The sequence below is a fragment of the Eleutherodactylus coqui genome, chromosome 4 (assembly GCF_035609145.1).
Source record: "Eleutherodactylus coqui strain aEleCoq1 chromosome 4, aEleCoq1.hap1, whole genome shotgun sequence".
NCBI classification, from domain to species: domain Eukaryota; kingdom Metazoa; phylum Chordata; class Amphibia; order Anura; family Eleutherodactylidae; genus Eleutherodactylus; species Eleutherodactylus coqui.
This window is the reverse complement of record NC_089840.1, coordinates 72944191-72971636: the sequence shown is the minus strand read 5'-3', so window position 1 is coordinate 72971636 and position 27446 is coordinate 72944191. Positions and strand designations below refer to the sequence as shown.

The 27446-nt window shown below is 44.7% G+C and overlaps 1 protein-coding gene across 1 annotated transcript in view; it reads right to left on the bottom strand.

Annotated features, from left to right (window-relative positions):
- Positions 1–27446, bottom strand: part of COL26A1 (collagen type XXVI alpha 1 chain) — a 416532-nt gene that overhangs the window by 24562 nt on the left and 364524 nt on the right. Inside the window, exons 5-11 of the mRNA XM_066599641.1 lie at positions 8818–8968; positions 6739–6777; positions 4196–4303; positions 3596–3739; positions 3300–3392; positions 2050–2093; positions 85–147 (exon numbers count right to left, since the gene is read on the bottom strand). Coding sequence (XP_066455738.1) covers positions 85–147; positions 2050–2093; positions 3300–3392; positions 3596–3739; positions 4196–4303; positions 6739–6777; positions 8818–8968 — 642 coding nt within the window. The remainder of the gene's footprint in view (positions 1–84; positions 148–2049; positions 2094–3299; positions 3393–3595; positions 3740–4195; positions 4304–6738; positions 6778–8817; positions 8969–27446) is intronic.

Genomic DNA, 27446 nt, shown 5'->3' with positions numbered 1-27446 from the left:
ATGAGTATCAAGCTCGGATGAGTATGCTCGCTCATCTCTACTAATAATCTAAAACAAAACTGGGTGCAAAAGCAATGGACTTACTTTGCCTCCTTGGTCACCCTTTTGACCCTTTACTCCTTGCTGACCGGATTGTCCTGGTTTACCCTGAAAAGTAAATGTGAAACACTTGAAGATTCAATAATAAACCTTTTACAATAAATTACATTGAGATGTGTGAGAACTGCCAGATTTCTCACCAAAAGCTCTGGACTAATTACCACATACTGCAAATCCCACCAACACTTCTGTACTAGGTTCTAGGTTTTGTTCTGCGCTAGGAATCCCCTCAATGGGTTTACCCAGGGTCAAGTTAGGTCTCCTATATCAACTATTCAAAATAAATATGACCAGTGGGTTGACAAAGTTGGATTCCTAATACCTGAACTGATAAATTCCCTCAGATTCAGGAATGCTATACTTCCAAGTAAAGACTCAACAATGGGCAAAATCGATGCCTACACAGATAAAATCAATAAAATGATGCATGACTTTTTATGTAGGTTAAACAAAAATAACATTTAATTTGAATCCCTAAATCTCCCCAGCCTGTCTAAAAAAACAGAAATCCAACTTAAAGTAGTAAAATACAGGCGAAGATCCAAAAAGCCATCAAAAATTGGTCCAGAACAACAAAACTTAAGTATTGCATGTCTAATTTCACACAGGCGAGTGCGTTATCGGGATGGGTTTCCAACAGATGCGAGATGTTTTTGTGTCAAAAACGCCTTGCATCACCTTTTTAGCAGATATTAGCCACGGCGAAGGGTCACGGAGTGTTTTCCATTGTTTTCAATGGGAAACCTTACATCGTATCACACTTGCATATACCTCACATGCCGTTCGATGCTTTGCCAAGCTCATTGAAAACAACGCCCAAAGATAGGACATGCTGCGATTTTTTCTCACGTTGCAATGTGGGAAAAAAAATCACTCATGTGTATGACCGCATTGAAAAGAATGGGGTTTATATCCATGTGAGATTTGTGCGGCCTTAACGTTAATATTCGAAAAATACTGACGCAAAATAATCCCCCACCCCACAATATTTTACAGTCTAGCCTGCATACATTTTGCATCCACCGATGACTTTACCAGTGCTGTCATCAGCATCTTACTCAAGCCAAAGTTTCGACTCTTCTCCAGCTCGGTTTCCATATATTGTAATCTACTATACAAGATTATTGTCCCCATCTCTAATATATTCTTCCTAACTTTTTGTTGGATTTCCAGTGAGGGTTTCTCATCCATAAAATAGAGGGACAAATACAGTCAACCCCTTCGACAAATCTAGATAACAAAAAGGGTTTAATAAAGTGCCCTGAGCTTTTCTCTTCACTCTACTACAATATTAGCAGAAGTTTACCCCTATAAAAATTCTTCCATCATCTCAAGAAACAGGCCCATGCAGTCAATAGGAAGGAAACATCCTAAATAGAGATGAGCGAGCATACTTGCTAAGGACAATTACTCGAGCAAGCATTGCCTTATGCGAGTACCTGCCCGCTCGGAAGAAAAGATTCGGGTGCCGGCGCGGAGCGGGGAGCGGCGGGGGAGAGCAGGGGGGAACGGATCTCTCTCTCCCTCTCTCCTCCCCGCTCCCTCCTGCTCACTCCCGCAACTCACCGCTCACCCGCGCCGACACCTGAATCTTTTCTTTCGAGCGGGCAGGTACTCGCTAAGGACAATACTAGCTCGAGCAATTGTCCTTAGCGAGTATGCTCGCTCATCTCTAATCCTAAACTAACATGTTCTTGAGTACTTGAGTAACAAGTCAATTTGAGTGGTTGTCTTTCTGGAAACGACATATTTCTTATGCTATCAAACCCCAACAATCTATGTATAAACTATACAGAATATCCAGGAAGTTGATGCCCTTGGGTCTAAATAAATGTGAAGCTCTATTGCTACGTTGCTGGCAAGCTTTCTTAGTCATCGTACACCCTACTTACTGTATAGTGAAAGGCACCTCTATAGGACAGTGCAGGTTTTTTACTTTGTTAACCTTACCTGTTGTCCTGGAGTGCCCATTGGTCCAGCAAGTCCTCTTGGTCCTAAAAATCAGACCAATTGCAGGTTGTAATGCTTCATAGAACAATTTACATACAGTTGCAATCAAAAATACAATTGCAAACCCTCATTACACATTAGCTTTGTTTGCAAACTAAAAAAAAAAAAGTCGAATAAAAGCAACTTAAAGGACAACTGTCACAATTTTTACACCTAGCAAACCCTTTATACTGTTTATAGGTGATAAAATGGGAATTTACATAGTTAGATTGCTAACCATGTGGGTCTGAGCATACCTGTGAGCCTGCGCCACATGCAAATGACGGGTGATCGGTTTGGTAAGCGTACCGGACCGTCAATGGTAGGCTGATGCGAACAAAGAAGTGTGGCAACATTGGTGGGTGCAAAAGAGTTTCAAGAGTTCTTTATTATCCCATAACACCAGAAGAATGTGACGGTTCGGCCCCCAATTGGGCCTTTATCAAGCTCACAAATGTGGAAACAACCACTGGTGGTTAGGCTGATGCATGCCTCCCCAAACACCGCCCCACTCTGTCTCATTTCATCGCTGCCACAGTCTACATTTTGCCTATGCACCATGAGCAATGTAATCAGAGCATGCAAAGTTCACCTGTGTTCTGTTCTAGGAAGCTTCATGAAATCAACTGCACATACACCAATTAATTGCTCATGGTACTTGCACAGGATTTAGACCGCGGTGGCCATGAGGTGCACAGAGTTGGGCAGGGTTTGAGGAGGCCTGCAGGTCTCCTGAGATGGTCAGGACAGCCCACCACTGACAGTCTGGTACGCCCACTAGACTGGATAACCCATCATTTGCATGCAGCTCTGCAACACTTAAACTTCTGATTTTACAGGTATGCTCAGACCTACATGGTTAGCAAACTAGCTATGTAAATCCTACTAAAAGGTATATAGGGTTAAATCAGTGTAAGGAATGCCAGGTTCCCTTTAAATAGCTTAACACCACTAATATAACAAGTGGTTTCTCCAGATTTAACACAAATACCACTTTTAATGATTACTGCACTTTCATTATTATTTTATGGGAGTATATTTTATGCCCAATATAATATCAGTGTTTAACTTAATGCCAGTTTATCAGATTTACTAACACTATGCTGGAAACTTTAAAAGGCCAAACTAGTTTTTTTTTATATTTGTCTTTTTAATATTCATATTTGGCAAATACAGTGGTAAATTTAACAAAAACTATTCAAATAATTTACCAGGGGGGCCAATAGGCCCTGGTGGACCACGAGGCCCTGGAAGTCCAGACATGACTGTATCTGTAATTGTGGATATCAAATGTGGTTCTCCATCTATGAAAAAAAAAAATATAATGACATTAAAACATGTAAATCAGAAATGTAGACCTTAAGTAATTGATTATGCATGAAACCTAATATACTGTATCTAAAGCAGACACATAGTCCTACAGATAGATAAATGGATGCATAGGGTCACTCATAACTAAGGTTCCACATAAAAACAAGAGAACTTAATAGTAAGAACAAATACTCACTTTCTCTGCCTGAATTAGGTTGTAAGGAGTACAAAACACCCTCTGGTAAAGAGATTGGTGCACCTGGTGGGCCGGGTGGGCCAGGAGGACCTGGGGGTCCTGGGATTCCATTCTCTCCTTTTGGGCCTTGAGGTCCCATAGGCCCTAGCATGAAGTAAAATAATGTTAAACATACATTTCTTTTCCTTTTTTACATATTAGGTGAGTAGTACTATGATAAATGTAGTAGTGTACAACATCTGGTGGGAATACCCATTGCTGATGAACTCAACAAAAGTTTTAAAGCAAAATTCATTTAGATTCTTGGTCCCAGGGGCGTAACTATAGAGGATGCAGGGGATGCAGTTGCACCCGGGCCCAGGAGCCTTCGGGGGCCCATAAGGCCTCTCTTCTCCATATAGGAAACCCAGTACTATGAATAAAGCATTATAGTTGGGGGCCCCATTCCAGGTTTTGCATTGGGGCCCAGTAGCTTCAAGTTACACCTCTGCTTGGTCCTGTAATTGATTGTTACAAAACTAACCACACAAGGGAAAGACTTCAAAGTATTATATATACATATATACTATACATAGATGTGGCATGGAGAATATTAGTTACCTGGGGGACCAGCAGGGCCAGCTTTTCCAACTTCTCCACGCTCTCCTTTTGACCCAGGTAAACCCACAGGTCCAATTACTCCAGGTGGTCCAGGCATTCCAGGCAATCCTGTACGAAATTAAGCAGAGGAAATAAGTTAATATCACAACTCAATTTTTATTTATGCTTATGATAATAATCAGATTGAAATGTAATTTTCACATTACATGTTCCCTTTAAAGAGGATCTGTCATGTCTGCAGGTCAGCAGGACCAGCTGTATAGCTTTTTAGCTCAGATCCCACTGACTCTATGACAGCTTTTCTTTTTTCTCTACCCTCCCTTCTTCCATTCCCCCATATTGAGTCTGCCTAGATTCAGCTCCCAGTGCTTTGAACCTGTCAAGTGGGCAGTCTCCATAGCTTACTCTCTGTAGATGATGTTAATGCGTCACAGAAGGGGAAACAAAAAGTTAAAAACAATCACAGAAAACGGTCGTTACCCACTACAAAGTAAGGAACCGTGAAGTGGTTAGTGGACTCATGTATCTTGGCCAACATCCAACCAATGCCTTGCATTTATTATCTATCATTCACATGCAGTGTGGCATTAAGACTCCAGGGGGAGCCCAGGGTGGCAGTACCAATGTGGTTCACTGAAGGAAATGCAGGGCAACCCGCCGAATTATTATGGCGTCATTAATAGGTTGCTTGTCTGCATGGTGAACTACATATATCAGAATGGTCTGGCACCATGTATCCACTATGTGTGGGAGTGTACGCCAAGCAGCCACCCCCCTCATTATCAAGAGGCAATGTGAGTGGTTGTTTTATCGGTGTCCTGCACAGGTGTTATTGGCTCCTCCATTTGGTAGTCAGCTACCTGCATGGTGAGAGGATGCAGCTGTAGATGATGTTAGGTTTGAGGCCTGCCCACTTGACAGATTCAAACCATCAAGAACTAAATCTAACAGGACTTGGGTATGGGAAAACATGGGATGTGCAGACAAAAGAAAAGTTGCCATAGATTCGGGGCTGTAGTTGCAGCTGATCTCACTGACCAGAAAACCTAACAGGTCCTCTTTAACTCCTTCCCTATCACATAACAATGCATTTATGAAGGGTGTATGGAGATTGCTTGGGAGCTGAGTCCACTCCGTACCCGGTGGATATTGCCTATTTTTGACAGCTGACAGCTCCTGGCAACTGGTGTGATCAGAATTAGCTCTATTCACAGCAATTAACTATTTAGATGCAGAAGTCTAAACAGTCAGTGGGGGAACCCCTTCCTGTGCCCTGTCAGCAACCCTTGTAATGTGATTGGGTGTGCTGATGGGCTAGCATGACAGCCTAGAGTCTACTAAAGGTCTCATTGCTGCCATGCATAGATGCTCATAAAGGAAACATTAAAAAATGTTATATACTACAATAGTGAAGTATCAAATGATCACAAGTTCAAGTCCCCTGTTGGGCCTAAATGTGTAAAAAAACATTTAATGAAAGCTTTTCAGCAGTAAAAATAAATAAAAATTGAAAGTTAAAAAAATGAACACTGTTTCAATTTTTACCATAAGAAATCTAAACAATAAAAAAAACACATATTTGGTATTGCCGTCTACATACAATTCAGAAGTATTAAAATGTCACAATATTTATCCTACATGATGAAGGCTGTAAAAAAAAGTACAGAATGCCAGAATTGCATTTTTTTAGTCATCCTGGTACCCCCCAAAAAATTGCATAAAAAGTGATCAAAAAGATGTGTTTCCCAAAATGGTACTTATAATAACAATCAACCCTGCAAAAAATGAGCTCTTGCATAGTTTAATCAATGGAGAAATTTTTTAAAAATTTACAGGTCTCAGAATATCGTAACAAAAAGCAATTTTTGTTTAAGAAAAAATGCTAACTTTTTAAAACGGGACAAACATTAAAAAACTTTATAAATTTGGTACCCCATAATTGTACTGACCCATAAAACAAAGTTCATATGCCATTTTTACTGCACTGGGAACTCTGTAAAAACTAAACCTACTCAAAAATGACACAATGTCATTTTTTTCATTTCTCCCAACTCTGAAAATTTTCTGCAAACTACATGGTACATTAAATGGTATTAGAAAAAAATACAACCTGTTCCACAAAAAAGCAAGCCCTGATATGGTTATGTCAATGGAAAAATAAAAAAATTATGGCTCTTGGAGGACAAGGACAAAAAAAAAAGAAAAATCCCTGGTCCTGAAGGGGTTAAGCTAATGTGAAGCCTAGTATAAAATGAAGACCAGGAAAAAACAGACATTCATAGATGCTATACGCCCATCATCTCTCTGGAGACATGCTGCCATCTCTACGTTATTTGTGTACATTGCATAGGCATTGCCGTAGCATGTCAGTACAACAATCTTGTCAGTTGCTAGATCTGTGCAAGAAGAATAGAATGACCTGAAACTTAGCTGATTTCTTAGTAGTTCTCCAAACTACTCAACACGGTCGATCACTAAAAATTGTATTGTTTTTCATTGCTACTATTTTTCATATTAAAAAGCCTCTGCTATCATTATATTACCTCGTGTCTTCTTCTCTTCATTATTGTCTCCTTTGGAGCCTGTAGAAATGATAAGTGCGCAATTAGTTTTAATGCAACTGTGACAATATAAACAGCATTTCAATACAGGTACAGATATAGCAGTTGTCCACATAATAACTCAATTTTACACCATCGTAGTACATTGTAGTTAGGTTATAACCTCCTAAATGCCAAGATAACATTTGCTACATCTGTACTGTCACGGTGAGGCATGCAGTGATATATAGTATGTGGCACTGACGTAACTATAGGGGATGCAGGGGATGTTGTTGCAGCCGGGCCCAGGAGCCTTAGGGGCCCATAAGGCCTCTCTTCTGCTTATACGGAGCCCAGTACTATAAACAAATCATTATAGTTGGGGCCCTGTTACAGGATTTGTATTGGGGCCCTGGAGCTTCAACTTATGCCTCTGCATTAAGGCCTCATGTCCATGGGGCAAATCAGGCCCGCAGCGGATTCTTCATGCAGAATCCCGCAGCGGGTCCCTCCTTTCCCGCGGACATAAGGCCTAAAAATAAGCATTACTTACCTGTCCGGACGCTGCAGATCTGCCCTCCGTCGTGGCCGGACCTTCTTTCTTCGGCCTGGGGGATGTGCTCGGCACGCCGGCAGCGTGCCGCATGCATTCACTGTGCCCGTTTTTTTTTTTTTGAACTCCTGCTCTCCCGCGCTCCCGCGCCGGAGAGCAGGAATTCAGCTGCGGGTGTGCTGCAGATCTGCACAGCTTCCATAGGCTTCAATAGAAGCCTGCGGGAGCCATCCCCACGGGAGACCTGCACTAAAATGGAGCATGCTGCGGGTGTTTTCCCGCACACGCGATCCGCGCCTCAAGGGAAAATGACATCTGTAGGTATTTAACTACCTGCGGGTGTCCAATGCATCCCTATGGGGCGCGGATCACACATGCGGGGGACCCGCTGCGGATCTGTCCCCGTGGACATGAGGCCTAAGGGGTTTAGAGAAGTTGGGGAGCCCAAGATAAACTTTTGCAGCCGGGCCCATGAGCCTTTAGCTACCCCCTTTGTATGTGGTATGTAATAACTGAATTGCCAATGTCTTTTCCTGCTCTCTTCTAGACCGTCTTCCTTTGATATCTACATAGTATACATTTCTGTAGCATACTGATGGAACTTTATGCCAGCTATGTCGTAACAAGGATCAGAAAAGTGCATGAAGCAATTGTGCCCTCTTGATATGTTTTGTGCAAATTGTTGCAAATTGTACTGACTCCCAAATTCATGAATCCAATGACAATATTGTTTAACATTTTCTGTAATAGACATGATGATTAGTTAGTTTAAAATGTCTATCGATTTGTATAAACCAAATGTATTATGCTATTGTAATGACTTTTAACTTAGTGGAGGCTAATGGTGAGAGATGTGTGGTGTAATGTTAGCTGAGTACATAAGTTACACAAAACAGCCTCTAAGAGTTAAAGGTCATAGGATTATATGTAATACCTGCATTCAATACTGAGTGTTTTCCTAGCACTTCTCCACCCCTCCCATCCTGAAGTTAGTTAAATAATGAGTTGACACACACACAGAAATGACTTCAGCTAGGACAAAGTCCACGCCACATCAACACTTGGAGAAGGGTGGGCAGAGAGGCGGGGGATTCTATATGATCCGACAAATGAGAATCCTATATGTTATTGATGTAATCTGTTGCACGCCCATTGTATGTCTTTACAATAAAAGGGGCTGTCTGGGTGTTTCTGACCAGAGAGCCATTTTGGATATGAGATTGATAGCTTGTGTCTGATCTGCTCGACGATGTGTGCACACTATACAATTTTGAAGCTACAAAATACCCCGAAACCTGCTGGAGAAAACCATAATCCAGATCATTTCCATATTCATCATTCTCACAGGGATTATGATCAAATACTTAACTACTGTATAAATCTTATAAGAAAACAGAAATATATTGTATTGCATCAATGTGTTCTACTAGAAATACTACGCAAGCAGTGTGCAGTGTGAAGTATGAGCAGAGGAAGTTATGAGCGCAAACATTTCGAACAGTGCTCTTCAATATTATCCTTCTTCCCACCTAGGGTAGATTTGATTGGCTTCCTAAATATGCTTCCTGGGCTGAGCAGAGGAATGGCATCTGGCAAGTAGTCCTCATTCCACACCGCTGTGCTTCTTGTGAGTGGCAGGTCATTTTCTGATGGTTTCTCAGCTGCTTGTAGTGTAATAATCTAGAGAGAATAAGAATAAAAGTTTTATTATATTCTAATAATATTAATACTTTTGGTCCTGTAAATAAAATACAAATGAACTATTACTGTAATTACCATAACTGTTTGCAGAGTTGAATTGTATAAATGATTGTTCACATAAGTGTAGGTTTGGTTTTTAAGACAGATGAGATCAAAATTTGTGAAATGTGCTTAGAATCCCGATCAATGAGAATTAAAGGGTTTTTCCCATATTATAAAGTAATAGCATATCATCAGAAGTGCTTCACAGTATGATTGGTGGGGTCTGAACTATGGGATCCTGAACAGTAGTGTTGAGGGCTTGTTGACGTATTTGAGTCAGGAATGCCGAAGGCGATTTTCTTGTAAATTGGGACAGCTGATTCCAACTTCCATTAAAATCAATAGGAGTAAACGCTTCAGTAACGTACATGTGTGCATGTTGCCTCTTCTATGTTGGGAGAAATTAAGAGGAAATAATAGGTGGAGCTACCCCTAGGATTGTATATTTAAAGGCCCTTAAATGACACAGGAAAGTATATATAATATAATGTACATTGAAGAAGTCGCAGAAGGTTCAAATCTGTCCAAGAACATCATCTGCATGGACTTTGTATCTCCTATTCCTTTGTTAGTGCTGCCTTGCACCGCTGGAGTTCTATGTTCAAACTGACCAAGGGCAATATCTGGATGGGGTCTTTTATGTTCTCTTTGCATGTATTCTTCCTGCCCTACTCCACCTCTAAAGCAGAACAGCCAAGTGTGGTGACTCATTTGTTAGAACTAATGCCCTGAAGTGCTGGAATTGTGGGTTCAAATCTGCCCAAGGGCAACATCTAGATGGAGTTTTTCAGTTTGCTAGGGTGTGTCTTCTTGGACAAGCCTTTAAGTCTAAAAAAGCTGTCTTATTGCTAATAATCCATGAGATGATCATTCATTGATCTATGATTATCTTATGGATTCACTACCAATCTACAGTAAGGAATAAAAGTGACCTGGCAGCCTGAGGATCACCTGGAATCCATTTGGCTTGGACATCTATGCATGAGTCTAAGCTGAATGATGATCCCATCACTCTATTCTAAGATCAAGGCAAGATGAGGCTTTGTTTGTACACTCACGTTATAAGAACAATATGTGTCTGTTTCACCCGGTATACATCAATATGAAATGCTTAAGAGAAAGAAGCTCTCAAGAATGATAACTGAAGACGATGAGCAATCCCTTATGAGTCACGATTACGTAATTCTAACATAAATCCTACATATATTTAATTTCACTTTCACAAATACCTCCCACTGTATGGCCATCTGCTTGCTAAACTCATAAACCCATCATGAAAAGCACATGGTGATATAACAATGCTGGGTTGGGATTTTAACAGCCAATATGATATTGATGTAACCAGAATAGTAATGGAAGCCAACTAGTGATTCACGGATGGCAGTATTCTAAGATATCTCTGTTCTTACTCAGTGCAATTTACCTGACCATACACTTGGCAACTATACTTGTTGAGGTCACACTTGGGAATCAATCACCTTTAACGCTTGTCAGCCATGCGATAAACCATCAAGAAAGTGAACTATACACTTATTACCTGTACTAAACTAAAATGACAATTTGCCACTTTTTATGGACAATTTCTGTCCATATGTCCTATTATGGCATATAGAAATGATAGAGGGGGTACCTATTCGAACCACCCTCCAAGAATTCTCATTCTGGTGGATACAACCCATCTATGCATTACATAGATGGCTATACTACATTCCCTCTACAACAACCACCAGGCATGACTTTCCTAACAGCAAAAAATCTCACCTAATCTGCGGTCTTTGAAAAACATGATATTTTCTATCCATTGTGGTTTTGTTGTGGATTTTCCACAGTTTTCCATATTTAAGTCAATTAAGAGGATACACGGCATAAAAGAGATCCGGTCAACTGAGGGGCCACATTTGTTGAGGTCGTTCTGGGAAGAGGATTGGAAAGAGTTGAGGAGTTATTTCCTTTCCCTAGCATAAAAAGTACTTTTTTAAGGATATTAAATAACCAGCAAGGATATTAAATAACCAACATCCTAGAGGAGCATGCCAAGATACAGTAGTCATCCTGAATATCCATCACACCTATCACACAATCAAGCCTGGGTAGCAGCTGTGCAGTCAGTCCCTTACGTGATTGCTGTGTTAGCATTGAAATAATTGTGTCAACCTATAAGCTTTATCTCTTTTCTATGTTGACAATAACCCAACTTACCCACTGCAGCTGCTCACAACTAGGAAACCCTGTCTCTAAGCTGGACACAAGCCTTTCCTGTTGTAATCAATCTTTGTACAGTGGGGTTCTGTCCAGGTTTGTACATGCTTAGACACTTTCATTGCATGCTTAGACACTTAGGAACTTAGGATCCATTTACCTTGTCTACGCAACAGAATTAATCATACTTATGGACACATTTGGAACAGTTCCTTATCTAGCCACTTCCAAGATACACATTATTTATAGTGTATGGTATTCTGATATGCAGACTTCACAATGTAAGGCCCTCAATATGTGTCATTACTAAAAGAACAAACATGGGAATGTCCTGGTGAACAAATATACTAGGAGGGTGCAAGATGACTACTATGAATGTGGAATTGGCTTACATCTAGCTTTTTAAATAGTCTTTTACATCCACTATCTGTAACAAGAAGTAGTTTGTTAAATGTTCTTATGCTTTTTGAAATAAGAAGTTAGCAGTTACTGTTCTAGTCAATCAAATTAGTGGAAAAAGTTTCTAAAACGAAAGCGATTATTTATTTATGTTAGAAAGCAATGTCTATTCTATTGCTTAGAATTCTTCTTCCAGTTTATCTCTATATTCGTACACTGAGTACAAGTTATATTGTACTTTGTACTATACAGTGTTTTTATGGCATCTGATGAGACATGCCATATTTTTTTTTCTAGTGGAATCTTGTAGAATCAAATGGGAAGTTACATTTCCCCGAAAATAAGCCCCTGTCTTATACAAATTTTTGCCCCAAAAGACATGCTAGGTCTTATTTTCAGGGGATGTCTTATTATACTAACCTAGCAGACTCGGTCCAGGACCCTCTTGCTGCTCTCCAGAGCCCTGACGTGCTTCTTGCAGTTCTCGGCCACCCACAGAAGATCACTTACTGGTTACGGAATTTATAAATCCCGCCCCCCAAGAAGCGATGGCTCTGATTTGTTCTCGAGTCAAACAATGCAGCACTCAATGAACCAATGTGACGGCTATGATTGGTTCATCGAGCGCTGCATTGATTCGTTCTTTGACCCCTTCTCAGACAATTACAGCCATCACGTTGTGGAGACAGAATTTATGAATTGGCTGAGCCGCGGAATTGATTATCCAATTCATAAATCCCGCCTCCACAACGCCATGGCTGTGATTGTTTCTTCAACCGCTGCTCAGCCAATCAATGCAGCACTCGATGAACCAATCACAACCATCGCATTGGTTCATTAAGCGCTGCATTGATTGGTTGAGCCTTCTAGGTAATGTATACCTTTTTTAATGTATTGCAGATAGGGCTTTTTTGGGGGGGGGGGGGGTAGGGTTTATATTCCAAGTATCATTAAAACTCAGTGTAGGGCTTATTTTCAGGGTAGGGAGTATTTTTGGGGAATGCATTCTTACTAGAGATGAGCGAACATGTCCGTTACGGACACATCCGCACCCGGACACCGGCTTTGCCGAACACTGCAGTGTTCGCGCGTAAAGGTCCGGGTGCCGCCGGGGGGCGGGGAGATGCGCGGCGACGCGGGCGGCAGTAGCGGGGAACAGGGGGGAGCCCTCTCTCTCTCCCTCTCCCCCCCCACTCCCCGCCGCACCCCCCCGCGCTGCCACGGCGGCCCCCGAACTTTTTCGCCCGAACACTGAAGTGTTCGCAAAGTTCGGTGTTCGGGCGAAAAAGGGGCGGGGCCGAACGTGTTCGCTCATCTCTAATTCTTACAAATTCAGAGGCATATAAAGGTATGGTAAGACCCACACACAATTATGAATACCATAGTACATCTCAGCACCTACTGTAATTGAGACATAATACAGTAATATGCATGAGGTCTTAGGCTAAGATCACACCCTATATTGTTAGGTATATATGTACTTTTTAAAAGTGTACAGCTGTATTGTACACTATAGAGTATCCACAGGCTTCTATTGTGCAGACATATGCAGAAGTAGTATCTTTTTGACATCCTTTTGGCAGCTTTATTATCTGGGGGACTTACTTTTGACAGTACTAAATCCATATGTTACTAGGCTTTTCAGAAGGCCATAAAAATATGTGAAACATCTAAAGTAATATTTTGAGAACTTCCTGAAACTTTTGAGCTATGTCAGAAACACAAAATAGTGTCATCTTGGGATTTTTCTGTATATATCTCAGCTGTCAACACACAATATTAAAACTATTAAAGGGGCTGTCAGGCGATAAGGGATAAGTGTCTGATCTGTGGGACCTGATTGCTGGGACCCCCCAATCATGAAAATTGGAGCCCCATATACCCATGTGTAAGGGGGTGGTGCCGCTCCACTCCCGCTTACAACGATCTTTCACTTTACTCATTTTGTCTGCAACTTTAATAGGAAGAGGAAGCTTGCCGGATGCGTAGGCAGGAACAGGAAGACATGTCATGTTGTAAGCCCAGTGCAGAGGAAAGTGTGTTAGTGAGCACACAGAAGACCTGGTGACACCATTTCCCTTGTGAGGGACTAGTGAGAGAAGGAAATTGCACCATTGCAGAGCCAGCAGTGCCGGAATTTGGAAGCCAGACTCAGCCTCAAGCTATAAAGACTATAAAGGTGTGGCCCTGTTCAGCATGATGGTGAGTTTGGCTGCCCCGCTGAGAGACTAAAAATGAGCCCGTTGCATGCTAAGGGTGGCTTCAGACAAGCGTGAATTTTGTGCGTGCATACGCACGCACAAAAACACGCGTCCATTAGCCCCAATGCATTCCCTATGGTGTGTGCACATGTCCGTGCTTTACAGGCATGTGCCTGCAAAGATATGACATGCGTGCACCATAGTGAATGCATTGTTTTTAATGGACTCGTGGCTGCTGCCGGCGGCTACATTGAAGACAATGATCTGCCGGCACCCCTGCATTGTTTTTCAGAGAAGGGCTTTACATATAAGCCCTTCCCTGAAAAACAAAAATTTTAGTGTAAAAAAAATAAATAAATAAACTTACCTGTCTGCCGCTGCCGTGTCCCCTGCGGGGATGAAGAAAATATCTGCTGCATGCTACTCACCCATTCATGAATTCATGAATGGGTGAGTGCTGTCATTCAATAGCTGAGGCAGCACTCACCCATTCATGAATTCATGAATGGGTGAGTGCTGCCCTTGATTGGCTGAGCGCAGGGACCAATTAGAGGCAGCTCTCAGGTGTCATTCAATAGCTGAGAGCTACTTCTGATTGGTCACAGTGCTCATCCAATCAGAGGCAGCCCATTCAGCAGGCAGGGATTTAAAATCCCCGCCTGCTGAATACTACTGAGAGCAGTGCAGGGAGAAGAGCCGGCTGGACGCGGCTGAGCCCCGGCAGCTGAAGAAAGGCAGGTATTCTTTTTTTAAATTTTAATCACCATTTTTTCGTGTTTGTCAGAAAAGGGCTTATATTTAAAGCCCTTCCCTGAAAAACAATTACAGGATGCTGGCAGCTGGATCCCCTACCGCAGCTGTCATCTGTGACAGCTGTGGTAGGGAATTTTTTATTCCCCGTAGGTATGAAGAATTCCTTTGCTTTATCTGTCACAGATGTGGCAGGTGCAGTAGGGAATTCTTTTTCCTCGCGGGGATGAAGGAAACATCTGCCGCATGCAGCAGATGTGTTCTTCATCCCTGCAGGGACATGGCAGCGGCGGACAGGTAAGTTTTTTTTATTTATTTATTTTTTTACACTACAATTCTTGTTTTTCAGGGAAAGGCTTAAATGTAAAGCCTTTCCCTGAAAAACAATTCAGGGGTGCCGGCAGACCATTGCCTTCAATGGAGCCGCCTGCAGCAGCTGCGGCTCCATTGAAGGCAATACACGGACCTTCATACACGCGTGTTTTTGCACGTACATAGGTGTGCACCTATGTACGCACCTATGTACACACAAAAACACGCTCGTGTGAAGCCACCCTAAGGAACCAGCCTGAGAAGAAGGCCTGTTTCACAACTGTGTTATTTGAAAAAGACTTTTCTTTATCTCCACCGGGAGTGCCTTGGGGCATAATGTTTGCAACATTATTAGTAAAGTGAAAGTGCCACGGCATACACCAGAGAATACTGCAAATTGCTTGAATAAAAGTTTATTATTGGTTTAGATCTTGACAGTGCTGTCTGGATATCTGTCTAAGCCTGAGTGCATCTTAGAGAAGACCTATGCCCTGAGAATGAATATCCCCAGAATAGGCTATGGACATAGTTACTGCCGACATGCCGAAATGCAGCCTGGTCCCCCCTAAATATTGGGAACAATACACCTCCCATGTCCACGTAGAACCTGTGCAAGAATATCCTCTGCAGGAGCGCCCCTCCTGCATGTTACACATGGAAGAATGCAGTGAAAACTGACATGCGCTGCTCCATTCATCTCTAAAGGATTGAAAGAGATTGCTGAGTATAGTGCTTGGAAATTTCTGGCAGTCACCGCAGAGATGAATGGACCAGCAGTGCACATGCTCATCTGTCACTGCATTCATATTGGTGGACACAGGACCTCCTTTCTCGTGATTGCTAGGGGTCCCAGCAGTTGGACCTCCACTCATCAGTCACTTATTCTCTATCATTTGGATAGAGAATAAGTTTCTATCTTGGTACAACACCTTTAATGACATACAGAGATTTACCAGATATTGGACCATTGCTAGGGTATTGCTAGGGAAAAGTGATATGAAAAAAGACCTGGGGGTACTAGTGGATTGTAGATTGAACTGGAGTAACCAATGCCAGACAGCTGCTGCAAAAGCTAATAAAGTCTTGGGGTGCATTAAAAGAGGTATAGGGGCGAGGGACGAGAACATTATCCTCCCAATATATAAGCCAATTGTCAGGCCCCACATGGAATACTGTGTACAGTTCTGGTCACCGGTGCTCAGGAAAGATGTAACAGTGCTGGAGGGCGTTCAAAGAAGGGAAACTAAACTAATACATGGAATGACGGGACTGGAATACCCAGAGAGGCTATCAAAATTAGGATTATTTACCCTGGAAAAAAGAGGGGTGATCAAATAACTATGTATAAATACATGAGGGGACAATACAAGGATCTCTCCCATGATCTGTTTAGATTCAGGACTGTGACAGTAACAAGAGAGCATCCTCTACGTCTAGAAGAAAGCAGGTTTCATCGCCAACACAGAAAAGGGTTCTTTACTCTAAGAGCAGTGAGACTGTGGAACTCTCTGCCTGAGGATGTGGTGATGGCGAAATCCATAGAGGATTTTAAAACGGACTAGATGTCTTTCTAGTGCGGAAGGATATTACAGGATATTAATCTTAGGTTAATTGTTAATCTGGGTATACAGGCAGGTAGGAACTATTATGGGTTGATCCAGGGAATAGTCTGATTGCCATTAGGGAGTCGGGAAGGAATTTTCCCCCAAATGGGCTAATTGGCTCCTGCCTCTTGTTTTTTTTTGCCTTCCTCTGGATCAACAACATAGGAAGATAAACAGGTTGAACTAGATGGACATTGTCTTCATTCAGCCTAACATACTATGCTACTATTATCATTGTATGTCATTGTAATCATGTGACCAGTTAAACAGAGCTCCACTGCAGAATACTAATCTATGAAGAAAAAAAATCTAAAAGGAATGTTTTATAGTTCTGTATTTAATCCTCAGTCTGTTGTTTTCAGTGTATGAAATTACGACCCGCAACCTGTCCCTATCATCTTGTGTAGACAGAACTTTTGACGTGCTTGTGTTAAGGGTTGGGTCCCATGCTGCGGCCACTGCAGGATCAGCATGCGTTAGACGCAATGTGGCCAAACGTATGGCTTGCAAATTAAGTAAGCGGAAACTGATGGTTGATTGTTAATAGCTGTGAGGTTTGCGTAAACCCATGCAGTTATTAACAGTCAGTTGCCACTTGATCAATTTGCAAACTGCACTGACTCTTAACTTTTAGCCGGATCTGCACCTTTGACGCACTTCGGCTGCGCAGCGTCCACACCATGGGACCCTAGCCTTACTGCTATATCACAACAGTTGTTTGCATTATAGCCTTTCCTGCTTTACAGCACTAAGTTATTGTGTTTAACATTGTAAAAGTCGTAAATTACTGAACAGTTAAATCCTGATCTCACACAATACTTAGACCTCCAGGTGCCACTAGCAGTGAGAGTGTCCAGACAAAGGTGTAACTATAGCCCTCACAGCTGCTAAGGGGGACAGAAGTTCCAGGGGCCACTCACCTGCAGGAAGGCTATTATTTTTGATAGGAAGAAAATGCAATTTCAACTTGCTGCTGTTTGGGTTCTTCTTTATAAAGAAAACCTGATGAACAGGGGGTCCAGAAAGTCATTAGATCCTTTCCCTTTTTTTTACATTTACATTTAATTATATTGTGGTTTTGTGCAAATTAAAAAAAAGTCAAGTTTTTCCTCACCATGCTTCACTCATCATTACCCCATAATGACAAAGTAAAAACAGAAAGTTAGATTTTTTTGTAAAAAAAAAAAAAAAAAGAAAAAGAATAGAGATGAGCGAGCACCAAAATGCTCGGGTGCTCGTTACTCGGGACGAAAATTTCGCGATGCTCGAGGGTTCGTTTCGAATAACGAACCCCATTGAAGTCAATGGGCAACCCGAGCATTTTTGTATATCGCCGATGCTCGCTAAGGTTTCCATTTGTGAAAATCTGGGCAATTCAAGAAAGTGATGGGAACAACACAGCAACGGATAGGGCAGGCGAGGGGCTACATGTTGGGCTGCATCTCAAGTTCCCAGGTCCTACTATTAAGCCAAAATAGTGGCAAGAGTGGGCCCCCCCTCCCAACAATTTTTACTTCTGAAAAGCCCTCATTAGCAATGCATACCTTAGCTAAGCACCACACTACCTCCAACAAAGCACAATCACTGCCTGCATGACACTCCGCTGCCACTTCTCCTGGGTTACATGCTGCCCATCCCTCCCCGCACGACCCAGTGTCCACAGCGCACACCAAAGTGTCCCTGCGCAGCCTTCAGCTGCCCTCATGCCACGCCACCCTCATGTCTATTTATAAGTGCATCTGCCATGAGGAGGAACCGCAGGCACACACTGCAGAGGGTTGGCACGGCTAGGCAGCGACCCTCTTTAAAAGGGGCGGGGCGATAGCCCACAATGCTGTACAGAAGCAATGAGAAATCCAATTCTGTGCCACCTCCATCAGGAGCTGCACACGTGGGCATAGCAATGGGAAACCTATGTGCCACACACTATTCATTCTGTCAAGGTGTCTGCATGCCCCAGTCAGACCGCGTTTTTTTATAAATAGTCACAGGCAGGTACAACTCCGCAATGGGAATTCCGTGTGCACCCACAGCATGGGTGGCTCCCTGGAACCCACCGGCTGTACATAAATATATCCCATTGCATTGCCCATCACAGCTGAGGTAATGTCATGTTTAATGCAGGTGGGCTTCGGCCCACACTGCATGCCCCAGTCAGACTGGGGTTCTTTAGAAGTAGACACATGCAGTTACAACTCCGTGTGGACCGACAGCATGGGTGGGTGCCAGGAAGCCACCGGCGGTACATAAATATATCCCATTGCACTGCCCAGCACAGCTGAGGTAATGTCATGTTTAATGCAGGTGGGCTTCGGCCCACACTGCATGTCCCAGTCAGACTGGGGTTCTTTAGAAGTGGACACATGCAGTTACAACTCTGTGTGGACCGACAGCATGGGTGGGTGCCAGGAAGCCACCGGCGGAACATAAATATATCCCATTGCATTGCCCTGCACAGCTGAGGTAACGTCAGATAAAATACAGGTGGGCTTTGGCCCACACTGCATGTCCCAGTCAGACCAGGGTTTTTAATACATAGACACAGGCAGGTACAACTCCCTAATGTGAGGTCCGTGTGGACCGACAGCATGGGTGGCTCTCTGGAACCCACTGGCGGTACAAAAATATATCCCATTGCAGTGCCCTGGACAGCAGAGCTAACGTCTGATTAAATGCAGGTGGGCTTCGGCCCAAACTGCATGCCCCAGTCAGGCTCGAGTTTTTTATAAGTATACACAGGCACGTACATCTCCCTAATGGGAAGTCCATGTGGACCGACAGCATGGGTGGGTCCCAGGAAGCCACCGGCGGTACATAAATATATCCCATTGCAGTGCCCAGCACAGCTGATGTAACGTCAGCTTTAATGCAGGTGGGCAAAAAATTAATTGGATTACACTGTAGGCGAGGGCCCAAAAAAATTGGTGTACCAACAGTACTAATGTACCTCAGAAAAATTCCCCATGCCCAACCAAGAGGGCAGGTGAAACCCATTAATCGCTTTGGTTAATGTGGCTTAATTTGTAACTAGGCCTGGAGGCAGCCCAGTTAAAATAAAAATTGGTTCAGGTGCAAGTTTCAACGCTTTAATGAGCATTGAAACGTATAAAAATTGTTTACAAAAATTATATGACTGAGCCTTGTGGGCCTAAGAAAAATTGCCCGTTCGGCGTGATTACGTCAGGTTTCAGGAGAAGGAGCAGGAGGAGGAGGATGAATATAATACACAGATTGATGAAGCTAAAAGGTCCCCGTTTTTGATGCTGATAGAGAACGATGCTTCCATCCGCGGGTGCAGCCTACGTATTGTTTAGGTATCACTGCTGTCCGCTGGTGGAGAAGAGAAGTCTGGGGAAATCCAGGCTTTGTTCATCTTGATGAGTGTAAGCCTGTCGGCACTGTCGGTTGACAGGCGGGTACGCTTATCCGTGATGATTCCCCCAGCCGCACTAAACACCCTCTCTGACAAGACGCTAGCCGCAGGACAAGCAAGCACCTCCAGGGCATACAGCGCGAGTTCAGGCCACGTGTCCAGCTTCGACACCCAGTAGTTGTAGGGGGCAGAGGCGTCACGGAGGACGGTCGTGCGATCGGCTACGTACTCCCTCACCATCCTTTTACAGTGCTCCCGCTGACTCAGCCTTGACTGGGGAGCAGTGACACAGTCTTGCTGGGGAGCCAGAAAGCTGTCAAAGGCCTTAGAGAGTGTTCCCCTGCCTGTGCTGTACATGCTGCCTGATCTCCGCGCCTCCCCTGCTACCTGGCCCTCGGAACTGCGCCTTCTGCCACTAGCGCTGTCGGATGGTAATTTTACCATCAGTTTGTCCGCCAGGGTCCTGTGGTATAGCATCACTCTCGAACCCCTTTCCTCTTCGGGTATGAGAGTGGAAAGGTTCTCCTTATACCGTGGGTCGAGCAGTGTGTACACCCAGTAATCCGTCGTGGCCAGAATGCGTGTAACGCGAGGGTCACGAGAAAGGCATCCTAACATGAAGTCAGCCATGTGTGCCAGGGTACCTGTACGCAACACATGGCTGTCCTCACTAGGAAGATCACTTTCAGGATCCTCCTCCTCCTCCTCCTCCTCCTCAGGCCACACACGCTGAAAGGATGACAGGCAAGCAGCATGGGTACCCTCAGCAGTGGGCCAAGCTGTCTCTTCCCCCTCCTCCTCATCCTCCTCATGCTCCTCCTCCTCAACGCGCTGAGATATAGACAGGAGGGTGCTCTGACTATCCAGCGACATACTGTCTTCCCCCGCCTCCGTTTCCGAGCGCAAAGCGTCTGCCTTTATGCTTTGCAGGGAACTTCTCAAGAGGCATAGCAGAGGAATGGTGACGCTAATGATTGCAGCATCGCCGCTCACCATCTGGGTAGACTCCTCAAAGTTTCCAAGGACCTGGCAGATGTCTGCCAACCAGGCCCACTCTTCTGTAAAGAATTGAGGAGGCTGACTCCCACTGCGCCGCCCATGTTGGAGTTGGTATTCCACTATAGCTCTACGCTGCTCATAGAGCCTGGCCAACATGTGGAGCGTAGAGTTCCACTGTGTGGGCACGTCGCACAGCAGTCGGTGCACTGGCAAATTAAACCGATGTTGCAGGGTGCGCATGGTGGCAGCGTCCGTGTGGGACTTGCGGAAATGTGCGCAGAGCCGGCGTACCTTTCCGAGCAGGTCTGACAAGTGTGGGTAGCTTTTCAGAAAGCGCTGAACCACCAAATTAAAGACGTGGGCCAGGCATGGCACATGCGTGAGGCTGCCGAGCTGCAGAGCCGCCACCGGGTTACGGCTGTTGTCACACACGACCATGCCCGGTTGGAGGCTCAGCGGCGCAAGCCAGCGGTCGGTCTGCTCTGTCAGACCCTGCAGCAGTTCGTGGGCCATGTGCCTCTTCTCTCCTAAGCTGAGTAGTTTCAGCACGGCCTGCTGACGCTTGCCCACCGCTGTGCTGCCGTGCCGCGCGACACCGACTGCTGGCGACGTGCTGCTGCTGACACATCTTGATTGCGAGACAGAGGTTGCGTAGGAGGAGGAGGAGGAGGAGGGTGGTTTAGTGGAGGAAGCATACACCGCCGCAGATACCACCACCGAGCTGGGGCCCGCAATTCTGGGGGTGGGTAGGACGTGAGCGGTCCCAGGCTCTGACTCTGTCCCAGCCTCCACTAAATTCACCCAATGTGCCGTCAGGGAGATATAGTGGCCCTGCCCGCCTGTGCTTGTCCACGTGTCCGTTGTTAAGTGGACCTTGGCAGTAACCGCGTTGGTGAGGGCGCGTACAATGTTGCGGGAGACGTGGTCGTGCAGGGCTGGGACGGCACATCGGGAAAAGTAGTGGCGACTGGGAACTGAGTAGCGCGGGGCCCCCGCCGCCATCATACCTTTGAAAGTCTCCGTTTCCACAGCCATATACGGCAGCATCTCCAGGCTGATAAATTTGGCTATGTGCACGTTTAACGCTTGAGCGTGCGGGTGCGTGGCGGCGTACTTGCGCTTGCGCTCCAACACTTGCGCTAGCGACGGCTGGACGGTGCGCTGAGAGACATTGGTGGATGGGGCCGAGGACAGCGGAGGTGAGGGTGTGGGTGCAGGCCAGGAGACGGTAGTGCCTGTGTCCTGAGAGGGGGGTTGGATCTCAGTGGCAGGTTGGGGCACAGGGGGAGAGGCAGCGGTGCAAACCGGAGGCGGTGAACGGCCTTCGTCCCACCTTGTGGGGTGCTTGGCCATCATATGTCTGCGCATGCTGGTGGTGGTGGCTCCCCGGCTGATCTTGGCGCGACAAAGGTTGCATACCACTGTTCGTCGGTCGTCTGCACTCTCAGTGAAAAACTGCCAGACCTTTGAGCACCTCGGCCTCTGCAGGGTGGCATGGCGCGAGGGGGCGCTTTGGGAAACAGTTGGTGGATTATTCGGTCTGGCCCTGCCTCTACCCCTGGCCACCACACTGCCTCTTCCAACCTGCCCTGCTGCTGCACTTGCCTCCCCCTCTGAAGACCTGTCCTCAGTAGGCGTAGCAGACCAGGTGGGGTCAGTCACCTCATCGTCCTGCTGCTCTTCCTCTGAATCCTCTGTGCGCTCCTCCCTCGGACTTACTCCAATTACTACTACCTGAGTGATAGACAACTGTGTCTCATCATCATCGTCCTCCTCACCCACTGAAAGCTCTTGAGACAGTTGCCGGAAGTCCCCAGCCTCATCCCCTGTACCCCGGGAACTTTCCAAAGGTTGGGCATCGGTCACGACAAACTCCTCCAGTGGGAGAGGATTCGGAACCATTGCTGCGCATTCTGGGCAGGGGCCCGAGAACAGTTCCTGGGAGTCTGCCTGCTCCTCAGAATGTGTCATTGTAATGGAGTGAGGAGGGTGGGAGGAAGGAGGAGCAGCAGCCAGAGGATTCAGAGTTGCAGCAGTGGATGGCGCAGAACTCTGGGTGGTCGATAGATTGCTGGATGCACTTTCTGCCATCCACGACAGGACCTGCTCACACTGCTCAGTTTCTAATAAAGGTCTACCGTGTGGACCCATTAATTGTGAGATGAATGTGGGGACGCCAGAAACGTGCCTCTCTCCTAATCCCGCAGCAGTCGGCTGCGATACACCTGGATCAGGAGCTCGGCCTGTGCCCACACCCTGACTTGGGCCTCCGCGTCCTCGCCCGCGTCCACGTCCTCTAGGCCTACCCCTACCCCTCAGCATGGTGTATTACCAGTAGTGCAGAAACAGAACGCTGTAATTAAATGTGCCGCTTATTGGCCTGTGGTTGGAGGCTGACTTCGCTTACGGAACGCACAGCAGAGCCAGGAAAGAATTTTGCGCAAGGCTGCTGTAACACTTAGCTGGCTGCGTATTAATTAGGACTACTACCCCCAGCAGAGACGCAGTACACTCAGGACGGTCACAGGCAGCCCAAATGGAATTTTTTTTTCCCCAAATTTTTTTGGAAAAGCCCACTGCCTATATAGACTGGATATGTCTTTCACTGTCCCTGCCTCAGCACTACTGGCCCTGGACTATGTAAAATTACTGCAGACTGTTTCCCTCTGGACAGGATGACAGCGGTGATGTGACAGGCAACGCAGAGCCAGGAAAGAATTTTGCGCAAGCCTGCTGTAACACTTAGCTGGCTGCGTATTAATTAGGACTACTACCCCCAGCAGAGACGCAGTACACTCAGGACGGTCACAGGCAGCCCAAATAGAATTTTTTTTTTCCCAAATTTTTTTGGAAAAGCCCACTGCCTATATAGACAGTATATCTCTTTCACTGTCCCTGCCTCAGCACTACTGGCCCTGGACTATGTAAAATTACTGCAGACTGTTTCCCTCTGGACAGGATGACAGCGGTGATGTGACGGGCAACGCAGAGCCAGGAAAGAATTTTGCGCAAGCCTGCTGTAACACTTAGCTGGCTGCGTATTAATTAGGACTACTACCCCCAGCAGAGACGCAGTACATTCAGGACGGTTACAGGCAGCCCAAATAGAATGTTTTTTCCCAAATTTTTTTAGAAAAGCCCACTGCCTATATAGACAGTATATCTCTTTCACTGTCCCTGCCTCACCACTACTGGCCTTGGACTATGTAAAATTACTGCAGACTGTTTCCCTCTGGACAGGATGACAGCGGTGATGTGACGGGCAACGCAGAGCCAGGAAAGAATTTTGCGCAAGCCTGCTGTAACACTTAGCTGGCTGCGTATTAATTAGGACTACTACCCCCAGCAGAGACGCAGTACACTCAGGACGGTCACAGGCAGCCCAAATGGAATTTTTTTTTTCCCAAATTTTTTTGGAAAAGCCCACTGCCTATATAGACTGGATATGTCTTTCACTGTCCCTGCCTCAGCACTACTGGCCCTGGACTATGTAAAATTACTGCAGACTGTTTCCCTCTGGACAGGATGACAGCGGTGATGTGACAGGCAACGCAGAGCCAGGAAAGAATTTTGCGCAAGCCTGCTGTAACACTTAGCTGGCTGCGTATTAATTAGGACTACTACCCCCAGCAGAGACGCAGTACACTCAGGACGGTCACAGGCAGCCCAAATAGAATTTTTTTTCCCCAAATTTTTTTGGAAAAGCCCACTGCCTATATAGACAGTATATCTCTTTCACTGTCCCTGCCTCAGCACTACTGGCCCTGGACTATGTAAAATTACTGCAGACTGTTTCCCTCTGGACAGGATGACAGCGGTGATGTGACGGGCAACGCAGAGCCAGGAAAGAATTTTGCGCAAGCCTGCTGTAACACTTAGCTGGCTGCGTATTAATTAGGACTACTACCCCCAGCAGAGACGCAGTACATTCAGGACGGTTACAGGCAGCCCAAATAGAATGTTTTTTCCCAAATTTTTTTAGAAAAGCCCACTGCCTATATAGACAGTATATCTCTTTCACTGTCCCTGCCTCACCACTACTGGCCTTGGACTATGTAAAATTACTGTAGACTGAGGACGCAATGCTCTGCACGGCCGATATACAAAAAAAGTGCAACACTGCAAAAGCAGCCTCAACAGTACTGCACACGGTCAGATGTGGCCCTAAGAAGGACCATTGTGGTTCTTGAAGCCTAAAATAACTCCTAACACTCTCCCTATAACAGCTCCACCATCAGCAGCACTTTTCCTGAGCTATGTCAGAATGCATCTGTGGCGAGCCGCGGGAGGGGGCGATTTATATACTCGGGTGACACCTGATCTCGCCAGCCACTCACTGCAGGGGGGTGGTATAGGGCTTGAACGTCGCAGGGGGAAGTTGTAATGCCTTCCCTGTCTTTCTATTGACCAGAAAAGCGCGCTAATATCTCAGAGATGAAAGTGAAAGTAACTCGAACATCGCGTGGTGCTCGCCTCTAGTAACGAGCATCTCGAACACGCTAATACTCGAACGAGTATCAAGCTCGGACGAGTACGTTCGCTCATCTCTAAAAAAGAAACATTTTGCATTGACATAAGTATTCAGACCTTTTATTATGACACTTAAAATTTAGCTCTGTAACTGTTAGGTTTAACTGTTTGGTTTTGTTGGGGTTAACCCCTTCAGTGGCAGGTTTATTATTACCATGTCAGCACAGCAAGATTTTCCTGAGGTAATTCGAAGTGGCATACGTGTACAGTGGCACAATAACTGTGTGTCCTGGCCAGCATTTCAGCACTATACCTGTCCACGGAAATCTTCCAGAGTTTAACTGCATGGTCAGTGCAGCAAGCCCCAGAGATTTTCCGTGCGTGCCACTAAAGGGGTTAAATGAAGTTTTAAAAAAAAGTCTGATATTTACATAGTTATATATAATATAATCGCTTCTTATTAGTAATCTTTTAATGATGAGTAGTACTGCATTTTAATGAACTCCCTTGATGTTCGGCGCTATTTAAAATTACTGCAGACTGAGGACGCAATGCTCTGCACGGCCGATATACAAAAAAAAAAAAAGTGCAACACTGCAAAAAGCAGCCTCAACAGTACTGCACACGGTCAGATGTGGCCCTAAGAAGGACCGTTGGGGTTCTTGAAGCTTAAAATAACTCCTAACACTCTCCCTATAACAGCTCCACCATCAGCAGCACTTTTCCTGAGCTATGTCAGAATGCATCTGTGGCGAGCCGCGGGAAGGGCCGATTTATATACTCGGGTGACACCTGATCTCGCCAGCCACTCACTGCAGGGGGGTGGTATAGGGCTTGAACGTCGCAGGGGGAAGTTGTAATGCCTTCCCTGTCTTTCTATTGGCCAGAACAGCGCGCTAACGTCTCAGAGATGAAAGTGAAAGTAACTCGAACATCGCGTCGTGCTCGTCTCTAGTAACGAGCATCTCGAACACGCTAATACTCGAACGAGTATCAAGCTCGGACGAGTACGTTCGCTCATCTCTAAAAAATAAACATTTTGCATTGACATAAGTATTCAGACCTTTTAATATGACACTTAAAATTTAGCTCTGTAACTGTTAGGTTTAACTGTTTGGTTCTGATGGGGTTAACCCCTTCAGTGGCAGGTTTATTATTACCATGTCAGCACAGCAAGATTTTCCTGAGGTAATTCGAAGTGGCATACGTGTACAGTGGCACAATAACTGTGTGTCCTGGCCAGCATTTCAGCACTATAGCTGTCCACAGAAATCTTCCAGAGTTTAACTGCATGGTCAGTGCAGCAAGCCCCAGAGATTTTCCGGGCGTGCCACTAAAGGGGTTAAATGAAGTTTTAAAAAAAGTTTGATATTTACATAGTTATATATAATATAATCTCTTCTTATTAGTAATCTTTTAATGATGAGTAGTACTGCATTTTAATGAACTCCCTTAGGCGCTATTTAAATTTTTATACTAATGAAGCATGTTTATTTCTTTGGGTATATCTCATATTTGATAGGTATTAATTGTTTTTCGATTTGCATACTGTATCTCTTTCTGGTTATATATATATATATATATATATATATATATATATATATATATATACGCAAATTTTAATGTCCCTAAAGATTTTTTCTCATTAAGAAATTATTTTCTCCTGTCATACTGAGCATATTTATATTATTTTGATATTCATTTTACATTATAAATTGATCATTGCATGTGTTTCTTATCACAGCTTTTAGGGATACTTTGGCGAATTAGATATCTGACATCTACTTGCAGGCTCTATTAGATAGCTCCTCTAATACCCTCACTGGGTTTTATGATAGAACTATTTGCTGTTCATGAGCTGCTGACTCTTGAAATTGGCTGCACCATCTGCAGCTAATACACCAAATAAGGGTCAAAAAATCTCTAGGGCTTATTAGCCTTTTTGGGGCTATTGCATTTATCTCTGCAACAACCATTTGCTGTTCATGAGCTGCTGACTCTTGAAATTGGCTGCACCATCTGCAGCTAATACACCAAATAAGGGTCAAAAAATCTCTAGGGCTTATTAGCCTTTTTGGGGCTGTTGCATTTATCTCTGCAACAACTTC